A 19,507-nucleotide genomic window follows, 5' to 3' on the forward strand; every position below is an offset into this window, starting at 1 on the left:
GAGGCTTTATCAAATTCAAGATGATAACATAATGCCTGTATCTTTTTTATTTGAATAAAGTTTACTTCATCTTTCAAACCGAAAATGCTTTGACTTTACCGCTTTAGTACAAGGGGTCAGCAAAGGCGTTGTATTAGTGCTTCTAATATTTTTCTTCGGCAGTTTGAAGTTTACGGGTATCTCTTCCATAATAAATGATATATATATATACGGTATTCTCTTGGTGATGAATTCTAATATCGTTAACCAAGATTTTGTCAGACTGAGTACAAACAATTTACAAAATGTCACCGATGTGCCCGAACGTGCCCGCTGTAATATCAAACTTACTATTAAAAGTAGGAAAGTCGCAATATGGCTAAAATTATGACGGAAAGACTTAAAATTCCCTCAAGATCCCCACAATAAAAAAACAACCCAAACATTTCAAGTGGAAAACCATGTGGAGTGCCTATATTTCCAAACAAACCTGTGTACTAAATGTAAATAAGTGAAGAGTTGACGGAGACTGGTCAGGTCTGTTGAATACATATAGGGATTTTACCAACTATACCAACTAGTTAATGAAGCATGTGGTTGTGTGTAATACATGTTTGTTCATATTTCAAGCTTTTTTAACCTTTGACACATTTGCCATTTATCCAACGATGGTATTTATGACACGTTTCACACGTATTGTTAAATGTGTTGCAAACAGTGTTCCAGGGGCCGCAAGTTCGGTTCGATAAGCACCGTCCTCCAGGTTGCCCGTCTGAAAATGTAAGTATAGTTTTATTAGTGATTATTGTACATTTCAGACATGCTCTTGAAGATTTTGCTTCTGTAAATAGTAATAGTTTTAAATAAGTCTGTGTTTAGAACTTCTATTTTGTTTTACTTTGAAAAATATATATATATTGTGATCATCCAATACAACGACCAAACTATGTCTAAATAGCACATCCACCATAACAATTTATAAAAAATAAAAATAAAGATATATTCAAGTTAAAAGAAGCGGAAGACACTTGACTTTTGATTTGCAGTCTGAACCTTAACAGCAACTGAAACAAGTTTCAATGAAGTCTATTAAACTTTTCTTGATTATTGTTTTTGATATCGTCGTTACCTTAAGTCTATGACATTAACGTTAATTAAAATATCTGCTTTTATCGTCACTTAAGGTCTACAATATAATCGTAACTTAACGTCTCTTGTGTTTTTTCTTGGGTTTAATGTCGCACCGACACAAATATAGGTCATATAGCAACTTTCCAACTTTGTTGGTGAGGAAGACCCAAGGTGCCTCTTCGTCCATTATTTCTTCACGAGCGGATATCTGGATAGAACCACTGACCATCCGTTAGCCGGCTGGATGCCTCCCTCACATGAAGAATTCAACACCCCGAGTGAGGCTCGAACCCATATCGGTGATTGGCAAGTGATATAAGTCAGTAACCCAACCACTCGGGTCTATTGTGTAGTCATTAAGTAAAGTCTATGGTATTATCGTTACTTTAGGTCTATGATACAATAGTTATTTAAATCTAAATAATAGTTTTTATTAGTATAAAGCTCTGAGCGATGATCACGTGCTAGACACACCGGCAATGCGGACACATTTTCTCCCTGATTTCTTATATAAACGTCGACATTCACATCTGTTCGTGCGTCCGTTACATACAGTTCTCATTGAGTTGCAAGAGTATATGCAGTAACCCCCTAAACTGCCGTCTAAAAAATAATAAGAACGATATGAAATGTAAAACTTATCCCTACAAGTTCGAAATATCTGTGAAAAAATTGTCTAAAATAAGAGAACATTCTGGCTATTATAATGCCATTACTGGCTTTACGACTTTAAAGACTTGTATTGTTAATCAAAGTTTGCAAATAATGTTTTCAGATATTCTTTAACTTGTAAACAGATGATCATTATTTTTTATCGCATAAAGTAGCCTACGTAATCGTATATACAATTTTAAACGAGTTTGTGCTCCGTGTTTACCTCTCCTACATTTGCCATCTATCACATGCTGTTTTTGTGGACAGTTGACACACGTGTTGTTTCTTTTGTTACAAAAGGTGTTTATAGAGGAACACGTGCCGTTCTGAAGGCACCAACCGCCAATTTCGCCATCTAGTAACATAAAACGGTTTGCTAAACTAATGATATATATAATGTATGGTCTAAATTAAATCATTTTTAAACGTTACTAGTATTTCTGAAGATGAATTATGTCGAATTTTGTTTATTTTCTTTATAACGACGTTTCTATATATATTTAATTTATAATTTATGGTTTAGCAAATACTTCATTTTACGGGAAATGTCGTTTTCAAGGGCAGATAACTCTTTTTCAATACTGGTGATCTATGACTTTTATTGCATACTTTTGTTTCTTACATGATTGTCCTTCAATATCCAAAGTTTGTATAAATTATGTTAATAAGAAAAAATTTGCTTACACATATACAGAGACTCTAGCGTACGCCTTTAATTCTAAAGTGTAGAAATATCGCCTTTAATGGAATATCATATTTTGTCCTTCAGTTATTTAAGTAAAATTGTGTTATTTACGCAAGGTAAGATTTATTTGATGACAGTACCTTATGTGTAGGAGAAATTTGAATAATCTATTAAACGCTATGTTTTGCTACAGTTACAAAATGGTAGATTCTATATGGTCGAAGCAAACTGCTACTAAAACCATTTGCAGCCATAATTGATTCAAACATCAATATAAAATGATTTTCCTATGAAATAAGATCCCGCGTGCTTTTTCAACTACTTAAAACCTGATTAATAATTAATCATTTGTTTATGCAAGTGTCATTTTGAAGTTAACAAATGACATGACGCAGCCAAAGACATTCACACCCTACCTATTGAGCATTTTCAGTTTTGCAAAGGGCTAAATGTCGTACAATGCACACCGGAAGTTTGATATTATTATTATATTATTATACAGATTTGTTGAGCACCCTTTTCATATGAAATATACGTTCAAGGGCGCTTTACAGTCGTGTGTTCGATCCCCGGCCGCGTCATACCAAAGACGTAAAAAATGGTACTAGTAGCTTCCTCGCTTGGCGCTCAGCATTAAGAGGGTAGTGCTAGGACTGGTCAGCCCGGTGTCAGTATAATGTGACTGGGTGGGGTATCATGTCATGTGTCTACGGCGTGATATTCCAGTGACGCAGCACTATAAAGTTGGGCATTGTGCTCACTGTTACAAGTAGACACCGTCGTTCATATGACTGAAAAATTGTTGAAAAGACGTTAAACCCGAACACAGACACACACACATACACATAGAGACACACACACATTTAAACATGTGACCTATCGCAGATATGTAGGAAAATCACACAACATGACATGCAATTATAAAACTGAAACTGAATAATTTGATTAAACGCCTATTTTTATAAATGATATATTCAATGGCATTGTACATAACATTAATGATAGTTATTATAACAATATTAATAATGCAAATGATAATAATTACATACAGCCTTATTGTAACAAACAGTCAGGACCGCACCCCTCCCCTTGAGGTCATTTTACCCCTCTTGCCAATACCAGTGCTTAAAGCATCTGGTACGCCCAGACGAGCTGCATATAGAGGTTCACCCCCACCCCCTCCCGGTAAATGGTGCCATTATATACAATGTACTGTATTAGAAAGAAATATCACAAACTTCAAGTGAAATTCGAGTCTTGCAAAACACACACAGAATGTCATTACCCTTAAAATGTGACATGATGAAATAAAGGATGAATTGCCAATTTAGTTAATTACGCGATGAATGGTACAGTAAAGAGATCTTCATCAGCGACGAATGACTTGCCGTAGTTCTGTATCATAAAATAACAACAGCATATTTATTATTGGTAGAAACAGTCACAGTTGGTATCTATGTGTTGTAAATATTTTTGAAAAGGTGTGTTTTGAGAGCTCTTTTGAATGAATTTAGTGATGAATCTTTTCTGAGATTTTCAGGGAGCGAATTCCATAGTTTTGCGGCTGCACTTGCTGACCTCAGATTAGCTGGCACGTAAACCTCCAGTAATTCTCTCATATACACCGGCGAATGTCATTGCAAGGCCTTGAATGTTTGAATGAGAATTTTGTATTTGATTCTATTTTGTATTTGAAGCCAATGAAGAAATTTAAGGATTGGTGTTATATGTTCAAAACGGGTTGTTTACGTAATAAGACATGCAGCTGTGTTTTGAACATTTTGCAGTTTGCTCGTTGTTGATTTCAGCCTAGCCATACAAAAGAGCATTGCAGTAATCTAATCGTGATGTCACAAGCGAGTTTATAAGGGCTTTGGTGGCATCAGTTGTCGAATCTGGAATGTGACCAATTTGTCGTATTTGGCCATGGCATGTTCAAGTCACAGAATTAACGTGATGGTCCATGTGCATGTTCGAATCAAGCGTAGCACCAAGGTTTCAAACAGTTTTTGATGGTCTTATGCATGAATCACCAACTTTCAGTTTTAGATTTTCAACATGTTTAGAGTGTTTTGACTCGAAAAAAGAATTACTTCAGTTTTGTCTGCATTCAATTTTTAACATGTTTGAATTCATCCATGAGATGATTTCTTTTAGGCATTGTTCAAATCGCGTGATTGTGGCTGTTTTTGATGCTTGATCAACTGGTTTAAACAATAGATAGAGTTGAGAGTCATCTGCATACAAATGGTGCTTAAGACCGTCACTTGGTGTTTCGACTGGCTTTTTGTACGTCGTGTAGAACTTTGGGCCTAGGACAGATCCTTGAGGAATACTGAATTTCATAAGGACTGGTTCAGAGAGATTGCCATCGATGCATACTGTTTGGTAGCGGTCTGTTAGATATGATGGCATCCGTTGAAGAGATTTATCGGCGAATCCAGAAGTTAAATTCGAGTATATGAAGAAGGGTGTTATGGTCAATGGTGTCGAATGCAGCCGACAGGTCCAACATCATAAGTACTGTGACGTCACCTTTGTCTAGGGATTCGAGAATGTCGTTCTGAACTTTTAACAATGCGGTTCAGTTGAATGAAATTTTCAGTATGCTGACTGGTTTATTTCATGTAACTGACTGTTTGTCAAATGTTCCTCAATTCTTCTGTTTACCACTTTTTCGAGGATTTTTGAGAGGTATGGCAGAATAGAAACAGGTCTGTAATTCTTGAGTGTGCTTTGGTCAAGACTTGGCTTATTTAACAAACAATCTTATTCGTGATGTTTTAAATGATTTTGGCACGATTGCACTTTGTAGAGAGATGTTAACAATTTCCGTCAATATTGGGAGAAGTTCGTTTATATATGATTTCAAGAGCCATGTATGAAGAGGGTCTAATTCACATGACTTATTTGCTGACTGTTGAACAAGCTTTTTCACCTCCTCCTCTGTTGCTGAACTGAAACTAGCCAAACGCGCAGTATCATATAGTTCTATGCGTCCGTTTTCTGGAGTTACTGATTCACTCTGATCCTGGGATGCAATATTAGTTCTGTTTGTTTCTATTTTATCTAAGAAAAATCGCTGAACTCCTGTGGTAGTACTTCTGGGTTCTTGCCTAATGGAAATGCAACTTCGCTTGGACCGTTTAATAAATGTTTCGTTATTTTGAACAAACATTTTGGTCTCGTTCACTTGATTCTACTTTCTCTGAGTAATAATCAATTCTTGCCTTTTTTTAACATTTTGTTAACGATTGCGCATTTGTTCCTATACATTAAGTGGTCACGTATTGTGACCGGAACTACCCATTGTTTAAGACAGTCATATGAACACTAATTATAAACCACTGGCCGTCCAAGGCTTTCTGGGTCTCGTAGTATTATTATCATCAGTAAATAATATAAACATATTTTAAATGTCTTTTCTTACGTTTTACACAGTGTCCATCTATTCCAGTGTGGTATCTCGGACAAATGACACATGTATTGTTACTACTGTCACAAAATGCGTCATCTGCGAAACATATGCGATTTGATACGCATTTTCCGCCAACATTACCGGCTAAAAATAAAATACAAGATATGATCTTTACCTTTCAAAAGATATACACTAATTTACAAGTTATATATTTATGTTTACGAATTACACATTGTAGTCAAAGAAACTAACAACAATCATTGAACATTTTTTAGCTTTGAAATCGACAACACTCGTATACGCATCAGCTTTGTTGGTGGAGGAAGACCCAAAGTGCCCCTCCGTGTATTATTTCATCACGAGCGGGAACCTAGGTAGAACCATCGAACTTCCGTGAGCCAGCTGGATGGCTTCCTCGCATGAAGAATTCAACACCCCGAGTGAGGCTCGAACCCATATCGGCGAGGGGCATGTGATTTGAAGTCAGTAACCCAAACATTCGGGTCTATTGTGTAGTCGTTAATTAAAGTATGTGGTATTATCGTTACTTTAAGTCTATGATACAATAGTTGTTTAAATCTAAATTCGAATTTTTATTAGTATAAAGATCTAAACGATGAGCTTGTTTGATAGTAAAGTGTATAAACCATCCCAGTCTTGGGTCTAAATACTTATCCCTTAGTATCAAGGGTCTGGATATAAATAACACATAGATAAACACTACAGCGACCTATGACTTTTATTGCATAGCTTTATTTCTTAGATGATTTTCCTTCAATATCCAAAGTTTGTATAAATTATGTTAATATGAAAAATATTGCCCACACATATACAGAGACTCTAGCGTACGCCTTTAATTTTAAAATGTAGAAATATCGCCTTTAGGCCTCACCAAATTAAAAAGTTGTTCATCGGATTTGCCGCTCGTATATTTTCAGAAACACAAAAAAAATATTTTTTTTTGTTTTTGGCTTGCGCTCGCCCCATTGAAAAAAATCAATCCAAAATTTTTTGGTGCGCTACTTTTTACGGACGTAAAAGTGTATAAATGCTTATACTTCCAGTCCCAGATTGTTCTCAAATGGATTTTAATCAAAATAAATACATACTACGCACACATCGTCTATAATAAATCATAACACTTATATTTAGTTGCATTAAAGTTGTTTCCCCTTTATGCAATTACGCCATTTTCTTCAAATGTTTACCAAATTAGATGCTACAAAAAATCGATTTATTTCATTGAAAACTGGATGAAGAAAAACATACTAATTTATTTGATAACATCAGTCTACATTATTTTGGTAAGGGTAAATACTTATTGATGCATGTCACTTATCTGTTTTCTGTTTTTCCTTGCTAAATGATCAGCATTTGCATACGAAAGTTGGTGGGATAAGGAATTTACATTATGAGTTGTTTTCAGAACAGTTTCGATTTTCCAATTTTCCAATCATTTAGTAGACTAATGTTAATGCACGTTAATCTCCATTTCAGACTTTAACTGAGACTTTGTTTCAACAAATTTAATATGTTATGAAAGTTTAAAGTCTGTCTAGATTCAGACTTAAGAATATTGTTTCTCCAGGTGTAGACTTTGACAGTAAATAACTGTTCTAAGTTTCAAATCAGAAGCTTTAATAGATCTAGTAACACTCGCATAGATATTTGATGTATCAAAAACTTTGTAAAGTCAGCTAAGAATGCTACATCAAGTCACATGTGTGATAAGTATGGTGTAAGGTTATGCATTGTTGTTTATTACATATTTTCTAACAGCATTTTCAAAAGCATGCATTATTTGATTACAGTGTACTGTATGACAATGTTATTACCTTTTTTTCATGAGTTCGCTTTGTTGTGCGTCTGCAGGTCAGATTTTCTCAATCCCTGGGGACTTACTTTTTAATTTAAAAGGGCTATACATTCTATTTCAAGGTTTTTATTAGTCAGTCGAGAGCTAAATGAAGACAAATATATTTCTTCGCTCTTCGCTCGCTCCTGATTTTCTCAAAAACCTAAAAAAATATTTAAATTATTTTTTCGCTCGCCGCCTCAATTTTTTCAGAAAAAAAATCCGATGAACAACTTATCAATTTGGTGTGGCCTTAATGGCATACCATATTTTGTCCTTCAAGTTTTTAAGTAAAATTGTGTTATTTACGAAACGTAAGGTTTATTTGATGACAGTACCTTATGTGTAGGAGAAATTTGAATAACCTAATAAACGCTATGTTTTGCTATAGTCACAAAATTGTAGATTCCATATGGTCGAAGCAAACTGCTACTAAAACCATTTTCAGCCATAGTTGATTCAAACATTAATATAAAATAATTTTGCTGTAAAATAAGATCATCTGTGCTTTTTCAACTACTTAAAACCTGATTAATAATTTGTTGGTGCAAGTGTCATTTAGAAGTTAGCAAAGGACATGACGTAGTCGAAAACATTCAAATCCTACCAATTGAGCATTTTCAGTTTTGCAAAGGACTGAATGTCGTACAATGCACATCGGAAGTTTGATCACGTATTGTGACTGGAACTAACCTATTGTTTAAGACAGTCATATAAACACTACTTAAAAACCACTGGCCGTTCAAGGCTTTCTGGGTCTCTTATTATTATGTTTATAAGTAAATAACACAAAAGGATTAATGTCTTTACTTAACTTTAAGACAGTTTCCGTCTATTGCAGTGCGGTTTAAGATCCTATATCGTATACGTTTCAAAAGATATGCAACATGTACAATCTGATTTACAAGTTATATATTTATGTTCACGAATTACACGTTGTAGACAAAAAAAACTAAAAAAAACGACAGTCATTGAACATTTTCTAGCTTTGAAATCGACAATACTCGTATATGCACATCGAGCTATTTTTGACCGCTCGTGTATTAGTGTACTGTGATGGGAACGATCCAGACAATAACTACTAGTATTACTGGTAGAAGGTTATTGTATATAGATGTGTACATTTTATCGATTTTTTTATTATTTTTTATATAATAGTTCCGAGTATGTTGGGCAAAAATTAACCAGCAGTTATAAATAAATCAACTGACCAGATGCTCTACTTACCCCTTTTGCATGATCCATTGGATTTATTATAGCCACTCCGACATTCACATTTGTTTGTAGTATGGTCACAACGTGTATGTGGTTCGTAACAGATTATTAACCAATGACAATAACCCCCCAAACTTCCATCTGACATGTAGAAAGAGAAAAAATACCATTTAAATGTGAAACACATATCACATTCAACTAATACTGGAAATCCAAATCTTATAATTAAATTATTAAGTAAACGTTGTGCTATATAACGAACGTAAGGGTTATTTGACGACCAACACAATGTATGCGCATGTTTACATAAATCGCTTTCACTGCCTGACAAATATCTGCCAAATCACTAGTACAATAACGTGTAAAGACGAAAAGAACCTTTAATTGCATCTTATATTAAGCAGAAATTTGAATAACCTTTCATACGTTTACCAACCGCGACAATTTAATATCTTGAAAAAAATGACACGGTTATTTTGCTACAGTCACAAAATGAGCTTTCGTCAAAGCAACTGATGTTAAATCGATTTTCAGTCAACACTGAAGAGCTTTTTCAGCTATACAAAACCTGATATCAAATTATTTTTTTGGTGCAAGTTTCATGTATTTGTGGACAATATCACGTCAAAGACATTTAACCCCTACCTATTGAACATTCACAGGTAGGCAAAGGCCTACGTGTTAGACAATGCCCACCGGAAGATTGATCACCTATTTTCACTCTATTGTTAGGACACCTAGACACCATTTATAATAAGTTATTGACCATCAGAGACATGCTGGGTCCCTTAGTATTATTTTATATGTAAATAGTGTAAGAAAATATAAAATACCGGAATCTGACATACCTTCAACACAGTTTCCGCCTATTACACTGTGGGGTCTCGGACAAATGCCACATGTATTGTTACTACTGTCGCAATATGCGCCATCATCAAAGCAACTGCTATCTGATAAGCACTGACCACCGACAAAACCGACTTAAACAGAAATTGTTTTAACACTGAATATCCAATCTCGTATGCTAATTAAAGTAAAAACACACAACAGCGTATTGATAAACGTCTTAGTATGTTCTCAAAAATATTGCTCTCACTAAATCCAAATAAATATCTTTATAGAGGAATTTCATATAGCTGGATTATCAGCGCCATTTTACTTTAATCTTTGAAGTCACTTGAACCCTGGGACAATATAAACAATACAATACACCGTTGACTTACGATATTAGTTTTATTCGTTTGACAATAAAACGATTTTCACCAATTAAACTCTGATTAATTTAGCTATACATGTGACTTCATGTTACTGTTTTTATAAGTTTATAACATGTACATATCAGTTACATAATTCATCGATTTTAAATGGGCTCTCGTCCATTTATACACATTAACGCAACCGCCGATAACACCTAATGATACATAAACTTTATTGTAAATGCGAGTTTGTGTTTAGATTGACTGTTAATGAAACATACATTTATAGAAGGCTGATTAAATGTAGTTTATAGTAAAGTCAAAAGTTTTAAAATCTGCCGTATACAAAGGTTTCGCAATTTTATTTACCTTTTGCATTCTTACCAATGGCTGCACTGTTTGACGTGAAAATTTCGATACTGGCATACAATATTGTGCAAAAAATTGCTTTCAAAGACTGTTTCAAATGCTGCAATACTTAATTCGGTTTAGTTGAATATAACAAGATAGTCGCTAGCTTTTTATTGTAAAATATTTTACACACTTGTTACGACGCGTATTGTAAAGTCCGTTCCCTGCTGAAAAATATCTGCCTGGAATTTTATTTCTCTACATTACAAGTGCATATCTTCAACACAAAAACGATAAAATGTAATAATATTTTATTTTGTTTTTTGGGTGACACAATTATAGGTCACCCCGGGAAGGCCTCTCTATGCATTATTTAATCACGGGCGGGTGACTGGGCAGAGCTACTGACTTTCCGTAAGCCAACTGGATGAATTCAATGCACCGAGTGATGCTAGAATCCACATCGGTAAGGGGCCAGCGGTCTTAACCATTCGGGCCACGGTATTACTTTGATATATAAAAACCTGATTTTAAATTATTCATTTGTATATACAAGTTAGATGTTTATATTTACAAAAGACAAGTTGTAGTCAAAGAAAAAAGCACCGACCAGTGGACATCTCTTAGCTTTGAAAATAAAAAATACGCATATATGCACAACGAAATATTATTGACCGTTCGGGTATAAGCGTCTTGTGGCGGGAGCTACCTAGAAAACACTGTTTTTGGTGGGGTCTCATTCTATATAGATGTTTACACTTCTAATCGTATTGTTTATAAGTCTTAAAACGTATCTGAGTATTTTGGATAATAGTGGATGACTAAAAAGTCCTGGTAGACTACATACCATTTTTGCAAGATCCAGTGGATTTATTCAAGCTACTCCTGCATTCACATTTATATGTAGTACGATTACAATGTGTATATGGTGTGTAACATATTCTTGAGAAACGGCAATAACCACCCAGACTTCCATCTGAAATTAAGAAAGAGAGACTGCTTAATTTAAAAGTGTAAAAAATATCACATACAACTGACTTTGGAATTTCAAATTTGGTTATTCAATTATTCCAAAAAATGTGTTGTCTACGAAACGTAAGATTTGTTTGATGACCAGCTCCGTGCATACGCATGTTGAACAATATGGCTTTCGCTCACTGATCTATAAATATTGCTCGGCGCAAAACAGTTCTGTCTGACAATGTTTCACAAAATCCCTTTTTCTGCATATTTGGATTAAGTATGATGAGACACATATCCAAAAAAAAAATGTTGCAAATATCCTATTATTTAAATGAGGAAAGATGTCTATCTGAATTGTATCCAATTTGTAACGTAAAATAGGCCTATCTGCGATTGGACTTGTTATACATAATGTAAGTACAAGATAAGACAACCAACCATCTCATACGATTTGTTAAGACTATTATCTTGTTGAAGCAGTCTTAGTCCACACTCAAGAAGTGTACCTGGACATACTTTTATATGTCTATGCATATAATTTCTATTTGGAATAAAAAAAACCTTTTGCTATGCAATGTTTCTAGATACATGTGATACAAGATGACAGTTTTTTTTCAATTCTGTATATTAATAATGAATCAGGTTTGGAAATAGTCTGCATATCAATATATATAATTTGTAAGGTGTGGAGTGCGGATGGTTCCCTGACCCACACACACCAATGACGGAAACTAACGACAGTCATTGAACATTTTCTAGCTTTGAAATAGACAATACCCGTATTTTCATATTGAGCTAGTTTTGACCGCTTGTGTGATAGTGTACTGTGATGGGAACGACCCAGAAAATAACTACAAATGTACTAGTAGTATTGGTGGAAGGTTATATAAATGTTTACATTTTATCGAATTGTGGTTTACTATTCTTAATATAATATTTCCGATTATTTTGTACAAAAATGGACCAGCACTTATAAACAAATCAACGGCCTAGATGCTCTACCTACCCCTCTTGCATTATCCAATGGATTTATTAAAGCACTTCAACATTCACATTTGTTTGTAGTACGGTTACAAAGTGTATGTGTTTCGTAAAATTTTCTAAATCAATGACAATAACCTTCCAAACTTCCATCTGACGTGTAGGAGGAGAAAATGTTTTTCTTCTATTATGAAACGCATATCACATTCAACTGATATTGGAATTCCCAATCTAATAATTAAATTATTAAGTAAAAATTGCGCAACATAACAAACGTAAGGTTTATTTTGACGACCAGCACCATGCATACGCATGTTTACATAAATTGCTTTCATTGCCGACTAAGAGAACCTTTTACTGCATCTTTATTTAAGAATAAATCTAAATAACCTATTATACGTTTACCAACCACGACAATTTTACATTTTGAAAAAATAACATGGGTATTTTGCTACAGTCACAAAAGGAGCTTTCGTCAAAGCAACTGATATTAAAACCATTTCCAATGAACATTGACGCAAACATATACATATATATATGAAATGAGTGTTCTGTTAAATAAGAGCCCTTTTGCTTTTTCAACTATACAAAACCTGATTTTGAATTAATTTGTTGGTGCTGGTGCAACTTTTATGACTTACCTTTAACACAGTTTCCGTCTATTACACTGTGGTATCTCGGACAAATGATACATGTATTGTTGCTACTGTCACAATATGCGCCATAATCAAAACAACTGCTATCTGATAAGCACTGTCCACCGACAAAACCGACTTAAATAGAAAATGTGTAAACACTGAAGAACCAATCTCGTATGCTTATTAAAGGAAAAAATGCAACAGCGTATTGATAAACGTCTTATTATGTTCTCACAAATATTGCAATCACTAAATCCCAATAAATATCTTCGTAGAGGAATTTTATATAACTGGATTATCATCGCCATTTTTACTTTAATTTTTGAAGTCACTAGAACCCTGGGACGATAGAAACAATACAATACACCGCTGAGTTACGATATTAGTTTTATTCGTTTGACAATAAGACGACCTCTGACTTCATGTTACTGATTTTATAAGTTTATAACATGTGTATATCAGTTACTAGTACATAATTCATCGGATTTAAATGGACTCTCGTCCAATTATACACATCAACGCACCCGCTGGTAACAACTTATGATACATAAATTTAATTTTATTGTAAATGCGAGTTTGTGTTTAAATTGGTTGTTAATGAGACATACATTTGTAGAAAGCTGATTAAATGTAGTTTATAGTGAAGTCAACAGTTTTAAAATCTGCCGTATGCGAAGGTTTCGCTATTGTTTTGTACGTTTTCCATTCTTACCAATGGCCGCACTGTTTGACGTGAAAATTTCGATACTGGCGTATAATACTGTGCCAATAATCGCTTTCAAAGACTGTTTTAAATGCTGCAATACTTAATTCGGTTTTATTAAATATAACAAGATATTCGCTATCTCTTTATTGTAAAATATTTTACACACTTGTTACGGCGCGTATCGTTAAGTCCGTTCCTTGCTGAAAAATATCTGCCTGGAATTTTATTTCTCTTCATTACAAGTGCATATTTTCAACATAAAAACGATAAAATGTAATAATATTTTATTTTATTCTGTTGGGTGACACACTTATAGGTCATATGGCAACTTTCCAGGTTTAGTAGTGGAGGAAACCCACAGGAAATCCCTCTGTGCATTATTTAATCACGGGCGGGCGACTGGGTAGAACTACCGACTTTCCGTAAGCCAGCTGGAAGAATTCAACGCCCCGAGTGATGCTAGAATCCACATCGGTAAGGGGCCAGCGACCTTAACCATTCGGCCACGGTTTTCCTTTAATATATAAATATTATAAATTTTAAATTATTAATTTGTATATGCAAGTTAGAAGTTTTTATTTACAAAGGAGAAGTTGTAGTCAAAGAAAAAAAACCGACCATTGGACATCTTTTAGCTTTGAAAATCAAAAATACGCATATATGCGCAACGAAATATTGTTGACCGTTCGGGTATTAGCGTCTTGTGGTAGGAAATACCCAAAAGGCACTGTTTTTGGTCAAGTCTCATTGTATATAGATGTTTACAATTCTAATCGAATTGTTCAATACTCTGAAACATACTAATAAACTTTGATAATGTAGCAGTTGACCTCAATACAATCGACACTGTTTATTTTCCAATACAGGTAAATCCAATAATTGCTTTACAATAGACCTTTGACGGATTATCTTTGAATACCCCTGGACTTATTGGACTCAACTGCCACATTATCAAAGCTTATTAGTATCTGGGTATTTTGTATATAAATGGATAAGTAAACAGTCCTGGTAGACTACCTACCATTTTTGCAAGCTCCAGTGGATTTATTCAAGCCGCTCCGGCATTCACATTTATATGTAGTACCATTACAATGTGTATGTGGTGTGTAACATGTAACTGTTGAGTAACGGTACCGGTTGCAATAACCACCTAAACTTCCATCTGAAATTAAGAGAGAGAGAGAGAGAGAGAGACTGCTTATTTTAAAAGTGTAAAAATATCACATACAACTGACTTTAGAATTCCAAATTTAATTATTCAACTATTCCAAAAAATGTGTTGTTTACGAAACGTAAGATTTGTTTGATGACCAGCTCCATGTATACGAATGTTGAACTATATGGCTTTCGCTCATTGATCCATAAATATTGCTCGGCGCAAAACTGTTCTATCTGACAATTTTTCACAAAATCGCTTTTTTACATATTTGGATTAAGTATGATGAGACATAGATTATACAAACATTTTGGCAAATGTCTTATTTGAATGAGGAAAGATGTCTATCTGAATTTTATCCTTCCAATTTGTAACGCAAAATACGTCTATGTGCGATTGGACTTATACACAATGTTAGTACAAGAAAAGGCAACCAACTATCTCATACGATTTGTTAAGACTATTATGTTGTTGACGTTTTCTTCATTCACACTAAAGGAGTGTACCTGGACATACTTCTATACCCTGAAATCCCGAAAATAAGCCACGGCTTATTTTAAATTTTCGTAAGGATTTGGTGGACTATTATCGAGACCGGCTTATTTTTGAGTCCGGCGAACTTTTGAGTACATATATTTAGTAACAGTTTAAAAGGCGGCGTATTTTCGAGTACCAAAATACTGAAGATATGGATTTCATATATTTTGATTTTTAGTAAAAACACCGACGTCGGTAAATACTTATACTTCTGACATACCAGTTTTTTTTACCATTTGTTATAATTTCTTAATGAAAATAATCCGATACTAACAAATAATTACCCATTAAAAAGTTTTGTTTGGCCTAATAACTTACACAATACCACACCCTATAAACGACTGTACAACCCCTCTTCCTCTTGCGATTGATCAAAACAATAAACTGACAATTAAAAGTTAAAAAACACCATTTTAAAGTGACTGATATACTTTGATGGTATGTCTATTTATATTTTATTTGAAGCTGAGCACGATTTGTTTCTGTATACAATGTGTTAGTCTGAGGACAGGTAAAATTATAGAAAAAAACTCAATTGATCACTGATTTTGTCCAGATATTGTAAATTGTCGGCGTCAAAAGTACATATTTTCTTGCTTGAAGGATGATCTACATGTAAATTCCACTGTTTCATGGATAAAGAATTAATACTAATAAAATAAAATTATTGCTACAATCTCCAATTTGTTTATAACCGTCGATGAAAGAATATTCGGTGTGATTTCCTGACTGCATGAATGTTTGCTTGAGTACTGTTCGAGTGTTTGCGACTTACGTAAAAAAGACTGTATGCCTGTTTGCAACTGACTTATTTATAAAATATCGGCGTTTCCTATGTTCATGTAGTATTTCTTTATAATTATAACCTGCAAACGAAGTTTGAAGGAGGGTGGTATATAGGAGTCACGATGTGGTCTGTCTGTTTGATCTGTTTATATGTACCCTCATAAATTTGGTCGTGCAATCACTTGAATACTATTACACCTACTTCTCTCAAAGTTTACACACAAACATCGGCAATATGTAGTTAATGCCCGTCAATGTAATAGAACCTTTTACTGCATCTTTATTTAAGAATAAATCTAAATAACCTATTATACGTTTTCCAACCACGACAATTTTACATTTTGAAAAAATGACATGGGTATTTTGCTACAGTCACAAAAGGAGCTTTCGTCAAAGCAACTGATATTATAACCATTTCCAATGAACATTGACGCAAACATATATATATCTGAAATGAGTTTTCTGTTAAACAAGAGCCCTTTTGCTTTTTCAACTATACAAAACCTGATTTTGAATTAATTTGTTGGTGCTGGTGCAACTTTTATGACTTACCTTTAACACAATTTCCGTCTATTACCCTGTGGTATCTCGGACAAATGATACATGTATTGTTGCTACTGTCACAATATGCGCCATAATCAAAACAGCTGCTATCTGATAAGCACTGTCCACCGACAAAACCGACTTAAATAGAAAATGTGTAAACACTGAAGAACCAATCTCGTATGCTTATAAAAGGAAAAAATGCAACAGCGTATTGATAAACGTCTTATTATGTTCTCAAAAATATTGCAATCACTAAATCCCAATAAATATCTTCGTAGAGGAATTTTATATAACTGGATTATCATCGCCATTTTTACTTTAATTTTTGAAGTCACTAGAACCCTGGGACGATATAAACAATACAATACACCGTTGAGTTACGATATTAGTTTTATTCGTTTGACAATAAGACGACTTGCACCAATTAAACTCTGACTTCATGTTAATGATGTTATAAGTTTATAACATGTGTATATCAATTACTAGTACATAATTCATCGAATTTAAATGGACTCTCGGCCAATTATACACATCAACGCACCCGCTGGTAACAACTTATAATACATCAATTTAATTTTATTGTAAATGCGAGTTTGTGTTTAACTTGGTTGTTAATGAGACATACATTTGTAAAAAGCTGATTAAATGTAGTTTATAGTAAAGTCAACAGTTTTTAAATCTGCCGTATGCGAAGGTTTCGCAATTGTTTTGTACGTTTTCCATTCTTACTAATGGCCGCACTGTTTGACGTGAAAATTTCGACACTGGCGTATAATATTGTGCCAATAATCGTTTTCAAAGACTATTTTAAATGCTGCAACACTTAATTCGGTTTTATTAAATATAACACGATATTCGCTATCTCTTTATTGTAAAATATTTTACACACTTGTTACGGCGCGTATCGTTAAGTCCGTTCCCTGCTGAAAAATATCTGCCTGGAATTTTATTTCTCTTCATTACAAGTGCATATTTTCAACATAAAAACGATAAAATGTAATAATATTTTATTTTATTCTGTTGGGTGACACAATTATAGGTCATATGGCAACTTTCAAGCTTTAGTAGTGGAGGAAATCCCCAGGAAATCCCTCTGTGCATTATTTAATCACGGGCGGGCGAATGGGTAGAACTACCGGCTTTCCGTAAGCCAGCTGAAAGAATTCAATGCCCCGAGTGATGCTAGAATCCACATCGGTAAGGGGCCAGCGACCTTAACCATTCAGCCACGGTCTCCTTTAATATATAAAAACCTGATTTTAAATTATTCATTTGTATATACAAGTTAGATGTTTATATTTACAAAGGAGAAGATGTAGTCAAAGAAAAAAAAAACACCGACCATTGGACATCTTTTAGCTTTGAAAATCAAAAATACGCATATATGCGCTATGAAATATTGTTGACCGTTTGGGTATTTGCGTCTTGTGGTAGGAAATACCCCAAAAGACACTGTTTTTGGTCAAGTCTCATTGTATATAGATGTTTACAATTCTAATCGAATTGTTTAATACTCTAAAACATATCTGAGTATTTTGGATATAAATGGATGAGTAAACAGTCCTGGTAGACTACCTACCATTTTTGCAAGCTCCAGTGGATTCATTCAAGCCACTCCGGCATTCACATTTATATGTAGTACGATTACAATGTGTATGTGGTGTGTAACATGTTACTGTTGAGAAACGGTACCGGTTGCAATAACCACCTAAACTTCCATCTGAAATTAAGAGAGAGAGACAGAGACTGCTTAATTTAAAAGTGTAAAAATATCAAATACAACTGACTTTAGAATTCCAAATTTAGTTATTCAATTATTCCAAAAAATGTGTTATTTACGAAACGTAAGATTTGTTTGATGACCAGCTCCATGTATACGAATGTTGAACTATATGGCTTTCGCTCATTGATCCATAAATATTGCTCGGCGCAAAACAGTTCTATCTGACAATTTTTCACAAAATCGTTTTTTTACATATTTGGATTAAGTATGATGAGACATAGATTATACAAAAATTGTGGCAAATATCTTATTTGAATGAAGAAAGATGTCTATCTGAATTTTATCCTTCCAATTTGTAACGCAAAATACGTCTATCTGCGATTGGACTCATACACAATGTAAGTACAAGAAAAGGCAACCAACTATCTCATACGATTTGTTAAGACTATTATGTTGTTGAAGTAGTCTTAGTCCACACTCAAGGAGTGTACCTGGACATACTTCTATACCCTGAAATCCCGAAAATAAGCCACGGCTAATTTTAAATTTTCGTAAGGATTTGGTGGACTTACGAGACCGGCTTATTGTTGAGTCCGGCGAACTTTTGAGTACATATATTTAGTAACAGTTTAAAAAGCGGCGTATTTTCGAGTACCAAAATACTGAAGATATGGATTTCATATATTTTGTTTTTTAGTAAAAGCACCAACGTCGGAAAATACTTATACTTCTGACATACCAGTTTTTTTACCATTTGTTACAAGTTCTTAAATAATCCGATACTAACAGATAATTACCCATTAAAAAGTTTTGTTTGGCCTAATAACTTACACAATACCACACCCTATAAACGACTGTACAACCGCTCTTCCTCTTGCGATTGATCAAAACAATAAACTGACAAGTAAAAGTTAAAAAACACCATTTTAAAGTGACTGATATGCTTTGATGGTACGTCTATTATATTTTATTTGAAGCTGAACATGA

The 19,507-nt window shown here is 34.1% G+C and overlaps 1 protein-coding gene and 1 long non-coding RNA gene across 3 annotated transcripts in view; one reads left to right on the forward strand and one right to left on the reverse strand.

Moving 5' to 3' along the window:
- The window catches only part of LOC123534793 (uncharacterized), a 59,160-nt gene that overhangs the window by 13,128 nt on the left and 26,525 nt on the right, over positions 1–19,507 (forward strand). The window lies entirely within an intron of this gene.
- The window catches only part of LOC123565614 (proprotein convertase subtilisin/kexin type 6-like), a 152,617-nt gene that overhangs the window by 4,095 nt on the left and 129,015 nt on the right, over positions 1–19,507 (reverse strand). For both annotated transcript variants that reach the window (XM_053550423.1, XM_053550417.1), the window contains 11 exons: positions 18,377–18,517; positions 16,804–16,935; positions 14,794–14,934; positions 13,070–13,201; positions 11,332–11,460; positions 9,786–9,917; positions 8,950–9,078; positions 5,880–6,011; positions 1,988–2,119; positions 1,585–1,713; positions 620–751 (listed from right to left, as the gene is read on the reverse strand). In XM_053550423.1, coding sequence (XP_053406398.1) covers positions 620–751; positions 1,585–1,713; positions 1,988–2,119; positions 5,880–6,011; positions 8,950–9,078; positions 9,786–9,917; positions 11,332–11,460; positions 13,070–13,201; positions 14,794–14,934; positions 16,804–16,935; positions 18,377–18,517 — 1,461 coding nt within the window. The remainder of the gene's footprint in view (positions 1–619; positions 752–1,584; positions 1,714–1,987; positions 2,120–5,879; positions 6,012–8,949; positions 9,079–9,785; positions 9,918–11,331; positions 11,461–13,069; positions 13,202–14,793; positions 14,935–16,803; positions 16,936–18,376; positions 18,518–19,507) is intronic.

This window comes from Mercenaria mercenaria, chromosome 1, assembly GCF_021730395.1.
Source record: "Mercenaria mercenaria strain notata chromosome 1, MADL_Memer_1, whole genome shotgun sequence".
Classification (NCBI taxonomy): domain Eukaryota; kingdom Metazoa; phylum Mollusca; class Bivalvia; order Venerida; family Veneridae; genus Mercenaria; species Mercenaria mercenaria.